At 37.7% G+C, this 14,396-nt stretch overlaps 1 protein-coding gene across 2 annotated transcripts; it reads left to right on the top strand.

The window, feature by feature from the left end:
* The first annotated feature begins 4,312 nt into the window (after positions 1-4,312).
* Positions 4,313-12,725, top strand: LOC116004768 (ubiquitin carboxyl-terminal hydrolase 14). 2 transcript variants are annotated; one of them, XM_031244932.1, is made up of 19 exons: positions 4,313-4,479; positions 4,942-5,113; positions 6,005-6,117; positions 6,224-6,560; positions 6,797-6,891; positions 7,178-7,311; positions 7,874-7,930; positions 8,072-8,149; positions 8,356-8,410; positions 9,071-9,151; positions 9,774-9,972; positions 10,047-10,101; positions 10,175-10,297; positions 10,460-10,548; positions 10,654-10,743; positions 11,521-11,688; positions 11,780-11,898; positions 12,034-12,160; positions 12,270-12,448. In XM_031244932.1, the coding sequence occupies exons 1-19, from the start codon at positions 4,384-4,386 to the stop codon at positions 12,446-12,448; spliced, it is 2,367 nt and encodes a 788-aa protein (XP_031100792.1). In that variant the 5' UTR covers positions 4,313-4,383. The 2 variants fall into 2 exon arrangements, with proteins under 2 accessions (XP_031100792.1, XP_031100791.1); XM_031244931.1 differs by having other exon boundaries at positions 4,317-4,479; positions 10,044-10,101; positions 12,270-12,725.
* Positions 12,726-14,396: the final 1,671 nt, after the last annotated feature.

The raw sequence follows: 14,396 nt of genomic DNA, 5'->3' as shown, positions 1-14,396 counted from the left end.
TAGCCCAAAGATTCGTCGACCACTTCGCCATGTCCAAGACCGTGAAGAAACATTTCTCTCATCTGGAGAACGCCAAACAGCTGGACGGTGAACCGCTCTCTGTCTTTATCGAGCGATGGAACAAGGAAATGACGGAAATTGAGCCTGTGGATGACGTAACCGCCACCAACCTGCTGTTGAACTCTCTAAGGGCGGGGAACCTGTACCAGGATCTTATACTCAGGCCGCCGACCTGTTATGAAGACGCTGTGCGCAGAGTAGTGGCTTATGCTACTGCCACGGAGGCGAACTCGGCCAAGAGGTTGATGGAAACTGGGGGGCCGCGGAGGGATCAGAACCAGAGGGACCGCCGCCCGAACACCTCGCGACAGAAAGATCGCGATGGAAACCCGATCTATACCCCCCTGACTAGACCGATCACGGAAGTCCTACAGTTCGCCCAGAATTATCACCTGATCCAGTTGCCCGCCCCGGCGAGAGACGGCCCGGACAAAGATAAATATTGTGCGTACCACCGCAACCGGGGGGCATGACACCGAGGAGTGTCATGTGCTTAAGGGCCTGATCGAGGACTTGCTACAGACCGGAGAGTTGGCCCAGTTCGCCGAGAAAAAGAAGAAGAACCGGAGAGGTTGGAGGAAGTACTTTAAGAAGGACAAGGATAAGAAGGATAAAGACCCCGACCTGGACAGGGAACCTCCGCCACCGCTCAAAAGCCAGTGATCCATGTTATCTTCGGAGGCCCGGGTGGCGGGGACACTGCGGGAGAACGCCGTAATTGGGCTAGAGACCTGCATGTCGACATAGTCGAGGATGCGGCCCCGGAAAAGAGAACGAAAATAGAACCCATCGTGTTCACCGACCGCGATTTACCGAGCAGCCCCGACTGCTCGACCGAAGCGTTGGTAGTAACTATCGACATCAACGGCGTTGACGTCCAGCGAGTGATGGTCGACACCGGATCCAGTGTGAACGTCATGTATTTGGAGGTCTTCCGAAAGCTCCAGTTAGATCGATCCCAGCTAACTCCCATCCGGACCCCGCTCTCCGGTTTTACGGGTGCCATGATCCATCCGGAGGGTGTCGTTCGTTTACCTGTGGAGGTGGGATCGGTCCCAAGAGTGCTCCATGTGATGATGGAATTTGTCGTTGTCGACCTGGCATGTGTCCACAATGCCATCTTAGGCAGGCTGGGAATCTCTCAGCTCGGAGCGATCATATCAATGCCGCACCTCTGTATGAAGTTCCAAACACCCGAGGGTGTGGGCACAGTCCGAGGAGACCCCCAATCGGCCCGACGATGCTATGTCCGGGTAGTGCAGAAACAGGATGCTAGCACGTCTCGAATTAACACCATCAGCAAGAAGGAAGACTCCCGGTCTGAACAACCCGAGCCCTCGGAGGACGTGGAGCTAGTCGTCTTGACTGAAGATCGGCCTGACCGAGCGATAAAGATTGGCGCGGCCTTGCCCGCGGAGTTAAGGGCATCGATCATTGGTGTCCTCAGGGAGTACTCGGATATCTTCGCGAGGGGACCGGAGGACATGCCGGGGATAGATCGCCGAACTATCTGTCACCGGCTGGCGGTACGGCCGGGCTCGCGACCGGTAAAGCAAAAGCAACGACACCTCTCCTCCGACCGGCGAGAGTTCGTCAGAACGGAGACTAGATCTTTAGTAGCTGCCGGACACATCAGAGAAGTCCAGTACCCCGAATGGTTGGCGAACGTGGTCCTCGTCCCCAAGCCCCCGGCCTGGAGGATGTGCGTAGATTATACCGACCTCAACAAGGCATGCCCACTGGACCCGTTCCCCTTCCCGAGCATCCACCAGATGGTCGACGAGACCGCGGGGGCCGAGCTCCTGAGTTTCATGGATGCTTTCAAGGGCTACCACCAGGTGATGATGGCCGAGGAAGATGAAACGAAAACAGCGTTCATTACCCCGGACGGTCTGTACTGTTACCGGGTGATGCCGTTCGGCCTCCGCAATGCGGGAGCCACTTACCAAAGGATGGTGAACGCCTTGTTCGGAGAACTGATTGGCAAGACGATGGAGGCCTACATAGACGATATGCTTGTAAAAAGCAGGAGCATGTGCGACCACGCGTCTGACCTGAGACGGACTTTTGAAATTATGAGGCGTCACCGGCTGAGGCTCAACCCGACTAAATGCACATTTGCTGTACAGACCGGAAAGTTCCTCGGGTTCATGATGACGAGGAGAGGAATCGAGCCGACTTATGGAGTATATGCCTCATGGAGTATATGTCACGATCTGTTACATTGTCTTTGTTTTTCCATGGCATATCCATATATTCTACTTGCATATTTTTCATCTTCATGGTAGGGAATTCTTCTTTAGCTGGAGGTACTTACCAAAGGTAATCAACTGTAGAATATATTTATAGTAGTGTTTAATTAGTTTTGAGAACTATAGATATTAAACTTTAAGGATGTATAAACAAAATATTATTAAAAGCATATAATGTACGGAATTATATAAAAAAAATACACATAAATTATTAATAGAATACGCATAATCACAAGTCTAAGTATTATCATTTCTGTCTTGTAAGAGGTATGGAATTGAAATTCATAATGTACAGAATTGTATTATACAATGATGTATATAAACATAAGTGCGAATATTATTGCAAATTAAAACGAACCAGGCAGAGGTTATATGACACTGATACCAACCGTTAGACTTAATTTATCACATAGAACTTAATATGCGATAGTAAGGATCGCACTTACCTCCATCCATAGCTCTAGGTTGATGAAGGTTGAATGTCCTGGACTGCTGCAGAGTTTACGTGAGTATTTTGTCTCACTTTGCTCAGCTCTCTCTAGATGGTGTATAAGGAATGAAGTGTGAGCAGTGAGAGGACTTGGAACCTTATATAACCACTGACCATCATTGTGGTTGTCGTATAACAATAGGTCTCCTAAACCCTAAGACTCCTAAAGTCTAGCTATCAGATTGATAGTGTTGCACCACATATCAAACTCTTAATATTATCATAACTTATCCTAATGTTATGATAATGATAAATAGGAAAACGTTACAGAATACACATAATCTATTAATAAAATACACATAATCATAAGTATAAGTATTATCATTTCTGTTTCTTGAGGTATGGTATTCAAATTCACAATGCACATAATTATATAACAGAATGCACATAAACTTTTAATAGAATACACATAATCACAAGTCTAAGTATTATCATTTCTGTTTTATGAGGTATGATATTCAAATTAATAATAATGTAAAGAATTATATTATAGAATACACATAAACTGTTAATAGAATACACATAATCGCAAGTCTAATATTATCATTTCTGTCTAGTGTGAGATATGAAATTGAAATTCATAATGTACTCAATTGGAGAATTCATATTCATAATACTCAGTTATATATAACCCTAATTAACTGCAAATGGTTATTAATATTAAATTTTCATGCAAATGTGGATAAATTTCATTACATATGTACATAAATTATGTGTGATTTTTCAAATTTCCCAATCTGAACAAGTCGTTGTGTTTGTCTGAACTGTTTTGTTGCTTCTTCGTTCTTGATTTTGTTGTTTCGCGGGATCTTTTTAGAGTAGTTTTTGACTTTTGATTTTCGAAATGAAGTGAGGCGTGTGGAAGAAGACGACTCTGTTTTTATATTTTATTTTAAAAAAAAACTCTAACGGGGATTGGACGGACTGAACGATGTCCGTCACTTCAACTCCCCAAAAACTTAATAAAACAACTTCGTATCGGACCAGAGTTCATGGTATAAGGATTGGTCAACTGCAATACAAAATTTGAAGATTATTTTTGGATCAGGGTTCACCATGTAAGGTAGACTCTGTATAATTTGCCGTGAACTAGCAATCATTATTGTGTGAACCATGGTCCACATATCTGTGTGGACCATACTATCAAGTAATGTACACTCAGTATAAAAAAATAATGTACTTTTAATATATTAAAAATGTACATTGTATTCAACGAATGTACATTATATTGTATAATGTACATTCAGTACACAAATAATGTACATCTAGTATATTACAAATTTATGTTATGATTCACACTGCATTACGTGGACCATGATCCATACAATAATTTGCACTGAACAGATATTGGGCTGATCAGTTTCGGGTACGATCAAACAGGGCAGAATGTAATGAGCATTGCGGAGGATATAGAATCCGACCCGGACCAATGGATACACGAACAACATTTTGAAAGATTGATCAGAATCCGACCCGTCCCCACCCCTAACTTAACCACTGGGCAAGGAATATGTACACTATATATGTACGCACACTTGATACAACTTCATTTTCACACACCGATACATAGTTTGAAATTGGATGGAGCTTCTTCGATCGAATCTCTCCCGAGTTCGGATTCCAGAGCCTACAACCCGAATCTACAAGCATGAATGCTGCGTCTCCTTCGATACTCCGGTAATTCATACATACCGTTTGATCTAACAGTATGCATTTAGTGCTTTCTTCGCTTTTTGCTGTGTTTATATTTGCTAGCCTATTCGTCGTTGGTTGATAGTTTGATTTTTTCATTTCCAGTTAGAACTTCTTTGCTTTTTGTTTTTGCTTTTGTTTTTGATATCGATGATTGTAATTATTGACGCTACTTCATTTTGAGCTTGTTAGGGTTTATCAGTTATCAATTATGAAGCTGACATTATTTTGGAACGCAACTGTTAATTTTTGAAAGTTGTTTCAAAATAATGTTGCCTGTTTACTAAGTTGTAATGCTACTGCTCTTCTGTTGTACTACTGTAAATTATTATGAACATATTTTACTCTCTAATGCTACTGATTGAAGTCATTATTTGCTACTGATCTGGTGTGATGAAGCCTGGTATGTATGATGTTTTAATGGTGTTTAATTGTTACATTTTACAGAGATCTGAGGGTGGACTGTTTGTTGACATGAGCACTTTTTTAGCATTTGGAAAGGAGTATGTAGGTTGGAACTATGAAAAGACTGGAAACCCAGTTTATTTGCATATAAAGCAGACCGTGAAGGCAGTTGCTGAAGATAGACCTTCCAAGAAACCAACTCTTTTGGCTATAGGTAGGTTAAGCTTGTAATGTAGATTGAGCGTTGCATTATATGAGCAGTGGTAGTAGGTTTCAAAATTCAATTACAGTGTTACTTAATTTTCTAAACTTTCTTTGATGTTTGTAGACATCTATCCCTTGTGAAATTCTGGTGGCAATTATGTAAGCCACTAGGTGTAAGCCGTCTATATCGTAGCATTTTTTCTTCTATTGATGTGTTAGCTATATGTGTTCCTAGATGCACTATATGCTCATTTTTCATGATTGTAAGCATGTGCTTCATACACATATATGAGGATGGCTTACACTAACACTATTTGGTTTGGCAAGCATGTGGTGAAGAAATAGGGTATTTATAATGTTTAATGTAATCGATCCCCTTCTTTATTTTATGATTCTTTGATTGTTGAGGGCTGGGGGATAAAGGAGGCTGTTGGTTACTTGGTTTAGGTGCTCCGACTGAAAACTGCTGTACTTTAGCTTTGGAATTCCTTCATTTTCTGTGACTGAATGGCTGAGGACTAAATTTCATGTGGCACAACCTTTAGTCATTGAACTTACGTGAGTAGGCACCTGAGGTCATTCCAGGAGATGAAAGTTTAAAAATATGAACAACTTCTTTTTGTTTTCTAATTCATATGGAAAAAAGAAAGCCTGCATCTCCGATCTTCCGTAAATTGAGAACTTATTAATGTATTATTGACTTCATGAAGGACTTTTTGCTATTTGATGGTTATAGGATCTCAAACTATTGTTGCAATGCATTATATCATGCCCAGTTCAGAGGGCTGTGTTTGGCTTGGGCAAGCATTTTGTTACGTACTATATCTCCTTAGATTTTCCCATCAAATAAGTGTTCCATTAATATTGATAGTCCATCTTGTTTGTGTGTTTGTCTTTCTAGGTCTTGAAGGGGGTTTTGATAACAATGAACCTGAGTATGATGAGAGCTATCAAATAGTCTTATTGCCAGATTATTTGACTCTTCCATTTCCTTCAGTTGAGTTGCCAGAGAAGGTGAGTATCCCCTTTTCTAATTGTAACACGTGTGGAAATGTGTCATGCAAAAAGTGTCTTGTGTTCTAGAGTGACATTTGGGTTTTGCTGCTCTATAAAATTACAGATAAGGTTGGCTGTTGATGCTATTTTATTGGCTGAGAGTGCTGAGAGGAAAGAGCAAGTTGCTGCCTGGACAGCTGATAAGAAACTAACCAGTAAATATGCCATGGAACTAGTACAGCTTGACAATGGTGTTGTTGTTCCTCCATCAGGGTGGAAGTGTTCCAAATGTGATAAGACTGAAAATCTTTGGCTGAATCTAACTGATGGGACAATCCTTTGTGGTAGGAGAAATTGGGACGGAAGTGGTGGTAATGATCATGCTGTTAACCATTACAGAGAAACTGGTTATCCTCTAGCAGTCAAGCTTGGAACAATAACAGCTGATTTAGAGGGAGCAGGTAATGCGATCTTAAATCATAGAGATAACATTATAGGTTTGTTTACCCTTCTTGGGTATGTAACATTGGACAGTTGGGTGAGAAATAGTGTGAATGAGAAGTGTCCCCAAACAATGTGGACTTGAAGCTACATGTATTGGATATTCTAAACCCAATAGGGAACACACATTTCATTTATCTATATCTGTTTTGGAGTTAAATGTACTGCTCATGAGTTGTATATTTTGGCAGCTCAGATGTTTATTCTTATCCGGAAGACGATAGTGTTGTGGACCCACTTTTAGCGCAACATCTTGCTCACTTTGGTATTGATTTTTCCTCCTTACAGAAGGTCAGTACCCTTTTTGTTTGAGAAAGCTCTATATGAAATTCTAGGCACTCAGAAAATTCTGCTTGATGTGTTGCTATATTATGTTCATGGTGTTTACAAAATCAAACTGTGAACCTATGGGTTGTGAATTTCTGTGTTGTCTGTTTTACTCTGTCTCCTTAAATCTTGTCTCTTAAAGCTATTGTCAAATTGCAATTTGAATCTGCTGCCAATCTTTTTTTTTACTGCGATGAGTCCAAAGAAGCTGATTGATTACTTTTTTCCTTTATCACTTTCTCTTGTAAAGACTGAAATGACGACTGCTGAAAGAGAACTTGATCAAAACTTCAACTTTGACTGGAACCGGATTCAAGAAACTGGACAGGATGTTGAACCACTTTTTGGACCAGGATATACAGGACTTGTCAATCTTGGCAACAGGTATTGCTAGTTTTGTTTAGCGGGTTTCTCTAAATTTTTTATTGTAACCACAACTAAGGGGGCGTTTGGTTCAAACATTGGAACCGGAGTCATACTTTGAATTAAATACTGGGTAATTGTAATGGCTCTAAGTAGACAAAGTCTTTCTGTTTAGTAGTAAATAGGAATTGGAATCAAAATAAATAAGTAATTAAAATAAAAATATATAATGCATATATACCAACATATAAAGTTCTATATTGATTATTGAATGCATGAACATGATTTATTTATTTATTTATTTTTTTTTCTTCATTTTTATTCTGTTGTTCAAAAGTAGGGGATGGAACTGGTGATTGGCTTTATGAGTACTAAAGGATTTGAAAACAATAGTAGGACAAAAAAAGTAGGCAAACAAACAATGGCAATGTCGTAACTCGTAATGAGTATCAAATCCAATAGTAGAGTACAAAAATCCCCAACCAAACGCCACCTTAATCGGGACTAAGGCTTAGTTGAGCTTTCTATCAATTGTTTATACTTCTTTCATCTTTCTAATATATTTTTTAATCTTCCCTGGCAGTTGCTATTTGGCTGCAACAATGCAAGTTGTGTTCTCAACACATTCATTTTGTACCCGGTAAGTTTTTCCCTCCAATTTAATATGCATTAGTCAGCTCCATATTTAGAATAATATTGCTCTTAATTTCTTTTCGGTACTTGTTGGAACAGAGTCTTGCTTTTCATTTTTGGATTTACCATTTTGTCTAATCTCTATTAGGTACTTTCTAGAACAGAGTCTGAAAACAGCTTTTACTATGGCTCCTGCTGATCCAACTGTAGACCTTAACATGCAGCTGTAAGTTTTAGCTAATTAATAGTTCTATAATGAACATTCATTTCCAGGAATGTTAATTGTGGTTCCCTGTAATTGGCCTCTTTATTCCTCTGTTTAACATATATTTTTAGCACATGATTAGATTAGATCACAAAGTTCTAGAAATATTAAATATTTCATTGTTAGTTCTATGGGGCTGGCTTTGACATTTTTCCTTTATTTGTCAGTACGAAACTTGCCCATGGCTTGCTTTCTGGTAAATACTCAGTTCCGGGTACAGAGGTATGTATGGTGCACAATCATTTCCTGCAGGCATTATTCCTCTCTTTTGCTATTAACAGAATTTTAAGTTTCCGGAAAGATTATACTGCAAATACTCAAAAGTGTAGTTTAACACTGCTAAGCTTTCTGACTTAACTTCTTTGTCCTGATAAGTAAAAGGTATAATTAAACGGTACCAAGGGTCTACCATCCAAAAATAATGGCCAGAAAAAAAAGAGGCACAACACAGGCCTTTACAAGTTTGAATCTATCTAAACCTCCCAACAAAAGTGAGAAGTGTGATTAGGATACTCCTCTTGTAACCAAAAGAAAAGGGTGCCACCTAAAAGATATGGTAGTGAAAAAAGAGGTGCAACACAGGTCTTTACAAGTTTGAAACAATCTAAGCACTCATCAAAAGAGACTGGTTAGGATACGCCCCATGTAAGTATGTAACCAAAGGATAAGGTAGTACCCAAAAAAATCATTTAATTTTCAAAGGTCATCTTAACTCCTTTAAAACAGTGGAGATTGGAGCTGCACAAATAAATCTTTCTGATGCACATTCATATATTATCACAAAGACTTGAGACATGTTATAGAACTTCACAACAAAGCAAGTCATGCTCCAATGATGTGTTTTGACATCCTTTTACACTGTATCTTTTTCTCATATTCCAGAAACAGGAGGGTATTCGTCCTCGTATGTTCAAGTCAGTTATTGCTGCAAGCCATCCTGAATTTTCAACTATGAGACAACAGGTATGTTCACATGCTTGGACATTTAGAACTAGTTTGGCTTTTTATTTTAGTAAGAATGCTGAGTTCATAGAACTGGTGCCTGCCATTATATAGCATAATGAGAGTTTCTTTTAGCTGTGGATGAGCCAGATGATCACAAACTTGTAATTTTGTTGTCATTTTGTCCCTGCATTTATTCACACTTCATTATCTTATAGTAAATTGAAAATAAGCAAGGCACTTGTTGCTTTCTATTAACTCAGTAATTACTATCAAAACATACTTATCCCTATACGTGCATACACACATAAGCATGAAGCAGTCTTCATTTGATCATCCCTAAAAGGAAATGTAAGATAGACGGTTTAGCAAAACGTGGTAAAGGAATAATAATTATTTCATCCCCGTGCTTGATAATATATTGTAAGAATTGCATTCATAATGTAGTACATTTTTTGTTAAGCTGTATATAAACAGTAGTCGAAATGATGTAAGCTTTATGTGGTTGATTCAATTTCTAGTCAATATGCTTCATTGTCCTTGCAACTCTCTAGGTTTTTTATATGATTTAAAAAACATTATTGCTTATTACTACCTCTGTATTAGATTATTACTGTAGTTGGTTGACATGATTTGTGTATAGGATGCTTTGGAGTTTTTCCTGCATTTTATTGATCAAGTAGAACGAATGAATTCTGGGAACTCTAAGATTGATCCTTCAAGGAGTTTCAAATTTGGTATTGAAGAACGTATACAATGTCCATCTGGTAAAGTGGCTTACAACAAAAGGAATGACTACATCCTCTCACTAAATATTCCTCTGGACAAGGCTATTAACAAAAGTGAGTGCTCTATCTTTCTTATTGCAAAATATTCCATCTTTATTCTTATATTTCATGTTCTGGCATTTTAGAAGAGCTTGAAGAGTTTCAAAAGTCAAAGGCTGAGAAGGCTGCAGAAGGAAAGGAAATGTAAGTTCTGACAAGCATAGAATATGTGTTTCCGTTTTGTGTCTTTCTTACTAAACATACTGAATTCTCTCAGGCCAGCTGATGAAATTGTTCGCCCAAGGGTGCCTTTGAAGGATTGCCTAGACTGCTTTTCATCTCCAGAAGAGATTCATGATTTTTACAGCTCTGCTTTAAAGACAAGAACAACAGCAACCAAGTGAGCATTTAACTCTACTTTTTATTAAGCCTTGACTGAGTTCAGTAGAGTTATCATAGCTAGTTCAAGACTGCTTCATGAATTAGTGAAGTTAATAGAAATTAATTCAATTGCACATCATGGTGTTGTTTTGATGGATGTATTTGCTTGTGTTTCTCATAGAACTGCTGGTTTGACTTCCTTCCCTGATTATCTGGTCTTACACATGCGAAAATTTGTCATGGAGGAAGGATGGGTACCTAAGAAACTAGGTATGTTTTTCTTCTGGTGCTAATGTGCTATCTAAGTTTGTGTAACGTGTATGTCTTGAATAGGCATGATTTAATTTTTGTTATTTTTCTGGTTTGCCTTTCTAGACGTTTATATTGATGTCCCTGACACCATAGACATAAGTGATATGCGCAGCAGGGGCCTTCAACCTGGAGAGGAGCTATTACCTGAAGGCGGTATGTTTTGCTTTTGATATTCCTGAAGTTCACTGCTAAATGAAATATTTTCCTTTGCTATCTTCTTCTGTTAATATATTCTACATATAATCAGCTAAATAGAAAATTTTGATTCTTGCATGCATTAACGCTAAAGAAACTTTTTCAAAGAGCATATGAAATTGTAAAATGTAAAGTTAGGGTATTTTTACATTGGTAATGTGTTTTTACTATTTTGTTAACATTTGTATGATAGATCATTGGCATCTGAAATTTGCTACAATTAGTGGCAGACTCAAAATTGGTCGTTGACTTCAAAATTGGGTTATTGAGTTATTGCAAATCTGTTAGATGTTGGGTTAAAATGGGCAGAAGTAGGTTGGATTGAAGGGATATTTTTTCCTTGTAGTTCTGTAAGCCCTCTCTTTTAGTTCTCTTTATATCAAGTCCATTATTTTTCCCACATTCCAAACCATAATTCATAATTGAAGATGAGATGTGTTGGGGAATTAGGGTTTGAAAATAGTGAAATGAGGAAGAACTTGGATGTGAAGAGGAATAAAAGAAAGGGCGAAGTAAATTATATAAATACTCTTCATCCCACTATACTTCTGTCTATTTTAAACTTAAAATCTTACAAGACTAAAGCAAATTCGATATTGTGGATTAATTTTTAGAATGCTAGTGTAGTCAAGGGACCAAAAGTGAACTTTTCTCTTTTGTAATCTTTGAGAGAGAATATTCAACATATTGAAGTTTAATATTTAACATTTAACATTTGTGGTTTATGTTGGATAGGTGCTGGGGATTCTGAGGAACAAAAACTTGTAGCTGATGAGGGTATTGTTTCCCAACTTATGTCAATGGGATTTAGCTCTCTTCATTGTCAAAAGGCTGCTATCAATACCTCCAATACTGGAGTGGAAGCTGCAATGAACTGGTTGCTTGCTCACATGGATGATCCAGGTATTTTACTTTGAATATATAGCCATCTTAAGTTCAAGTCAGACCCGTTTTCTCATAATTTAAGTGCATTTGTATGCAATTTTCTTTGCAGACATTGATGCTCCAATTTCCCAAGTAGGAAAAAATGTTGATATTGATCAATCACAAGTTGATACATTGGTTTCCTTTGGTTTTCATGAGGACCTTGCTAGGAAGGCACTGAAAGCATCGGTATGATACACAGATTGTTTTTATTTTGTTTCCTGCTTTTGGGAAGTATACAAATACCATGACTTCAATTCTTTGTTAGGCGCTTTCCATTTGTTAAATACTTAAATATCTCCTTTTATAAATATTTTGTGACAGGGTGGTGACATTGAGAAAGCTACTGATTGGATATTTAACAATCCTGGTGCTTCCGAGACATCAGATATGGACACATCATGTAGTGATGGAACTTCAGTTGATGCTGCACTACCTGATGGTGGAGGAAGTTAGTCTATTACCCTCTTCTTTCAACCTTTGGTTAATTGCCTTGCAACTCTATATTTGTTAGTTTTATTAATATCTGAGAACCATGTTTTCCTTTGACTTGAACACAGGGTATAGGCTGATTGGACTAGTGAGCCATATTGGTACCTCAACCCAATGTGGTCATTACGTTGCTCATATCTATAAAGATGGTAGATGGGTAATTTTCAATGATGAGAAAGTTGGGGTCTCAAAGAATCCCCCCCTGGACATGGGATACCTGTACTTTTTTGAGAGACTCAGTGATTGAATGATGATGGAGGATTAGAGGTTAAACAAGTTGATAGCAGAGGGGATAGTAGAGGGTGGACATTGGTTCTGTTAATCATTGTGATACATGAAGTTAGATCAAAGTACTTAGTCAATCATTCAAGTTCCATCTCAATTCAACTTCCTTGACTTACACCTTGCCTTTAATGGGGGGTTCAAATCCCAAAACACAAGCACTTGGCTTTATACTCTTTTGATGTTGTAAAACATATCTGAATGTTTTTTGATGAAGTAATCTTTAGAAAATTTATTGTGTATGCTTGATTTTTTTTTTTTTTTTGGGTTTATTTTCGATTTTTTTTTAAAAATTTATTTGCGTCTATATTATCATGACATTTAAGTTGTAAAAGAGATGGGAGTTAAGAGGGGAAATTATCTCGACTTTCCATCTACCCTTAGGTTAGTTTTGGCAGTCTTTATTTATTTATTTTTTGACTGGAGAGGTTGTCTCTAACATTCCAAGAGGTTGTCTTCTTCATGTTCTTGGTCCCCTGTATAGGGTGTGTTTGAAAACTCGAAAAATGATTTTTGGAAATCGTTTTTTAGGTTTTTAGTGTTTGGATGTGCTTGGAAAATTAAGTTAATAGAAATCATTTTCAGTTGACCTAGAAAAATTGGTTGTTTTGGAGGAAAATAACTTCTTTTAAAATTTGGAAAAATCTTTTTTCACAAATCAGTTACAACCTTGCTTGCTTCTTTACACCCAACAAACTTGTTGGGATACACTGGTTTTTCACAGGAAATCATAGGCCTGGTTTTTGTCGGAAATCAGAGCGGCTTTGGTTTCCAGGTGAAAACCAGAGGTTGGTTTGTTTGTTTGATTTTGCAAAATGTTTAAAAATATTTTTTTTACATTTTATTTCTTTTTTCATTCTTTTTTTTTTCTCCGCCCCATTTTTTTTTTCCTAATCACACTTGCAAAATCTTCTAAAAACTATTGTGGATGGCCAATTGATGATTAATGCAGATGGTGACGCAGTACAACCAAATGCAGTACAATTGCAAAACCATATAGCAGTTCTCAAAAGTACGAAAGTGGTACAATTCATTATATTGTACTACCAATTAAGTACTTATGCTTCTGCTTTTGCGACTATATAATGTCACAGCATGTGGTGAAGATCCAGACATATATGAAGAAGAGTGCTTAAAGACATTATTGAGTGCAGCGTTGATGAGAATGGAAATGGGCACGGCAATCTCCATTCCATTATAATTCTCACCGGCACTGCACTCAACCATGTTTTAAGCTCTCCCACTATTATAAAATAGAGTAATACTGCATCTCATTTTATTTTTCACTATTTATTGAGATTTTAAATTCTGATTAATCTAAAAACATAATCGGACGAAGAAGAAGCCGAATGGCTTCTCCGTTTGACTTCTATGTTATATTTGAACAGAGAAGCTTGTTGGTTTCTCTTCTCCGTTCATGGAGAAGCCAACGAGTTTCTCCGTCCAGATTTGGACGGAGAAGCACTCTGGCTTCTCAACGGAGGAACCATGGCTACTAGTTCATGGCGGCAGATTGGGCAAGTTGCCAGCCATGGCATTGTCATTTATTTATTTATTATTTATCATTATTATTATTTAATACAATTAATTTACTTTTTTTTTTATAAAAAAATAAAGCTTAAAAATATTAATTGACATGGTATCTTACATGGAATTTTTCGTATCAGGTGACTTTTAAAGGTAACATGCTATTATATGTTAAATAGTTTTTTTTTTGAAATCTAGGTTAAATAGGTTAATTGTACTATTTTAACAAGTTTAAGAATTTAATTGAATAATTTTTTTTAGTTCGAGGAGTTAATTACACTTTAGTATATAATTGAAAAATCTATTTGTAGTTTTCAATTCATTTATTACTTTTCTTTATCCAATAAAACTTTACATATGACAGAATTTATACTCTATTTTTCTAT

The sequence above is a fragment of the Ipomoea triloba genome, chromosome 14 (genome assembly GCF_003576645.1).
Source record: "Ipomoea triloba cultivar NCNSP0323 chromosome 14, ASM357664v1".
Classification (NCBI taxonomy): Eukaryota; Viridiplantae; Streptophyta; class Magnoliopsida; order Solanales; family Convolvulaceae; genus Ipomoea; species Ipomoea triloba.
This window is presented reverse-complemented; position numbering and strand designations above follow the sequence as displayed.

Bases quoted from the DNA above. Each gene is read 5' to 3' on its own strand.
- LOC116004768 (XM_031244931.1), top strand. From the start codon at position 4,384: ATGGAGCTTCTTCGATCGAATCTCTCCCGAGTTCGGATTCCAGAGCCT. The intron at 4,480-4,941 runs GTAATTCATACA...TACATTTTACAG, and splicing joins GCGTCTCCTTCGATACTCCG to AGATCTGAGGGTGGACTGTT. The intron at 11,689-11,779 runs GTATTTTACTTT...TTTTCTTTGCAG, and splicing joins TGCTCACATGGATGATCCAG to ACATTGATGCTCCAATTTCC.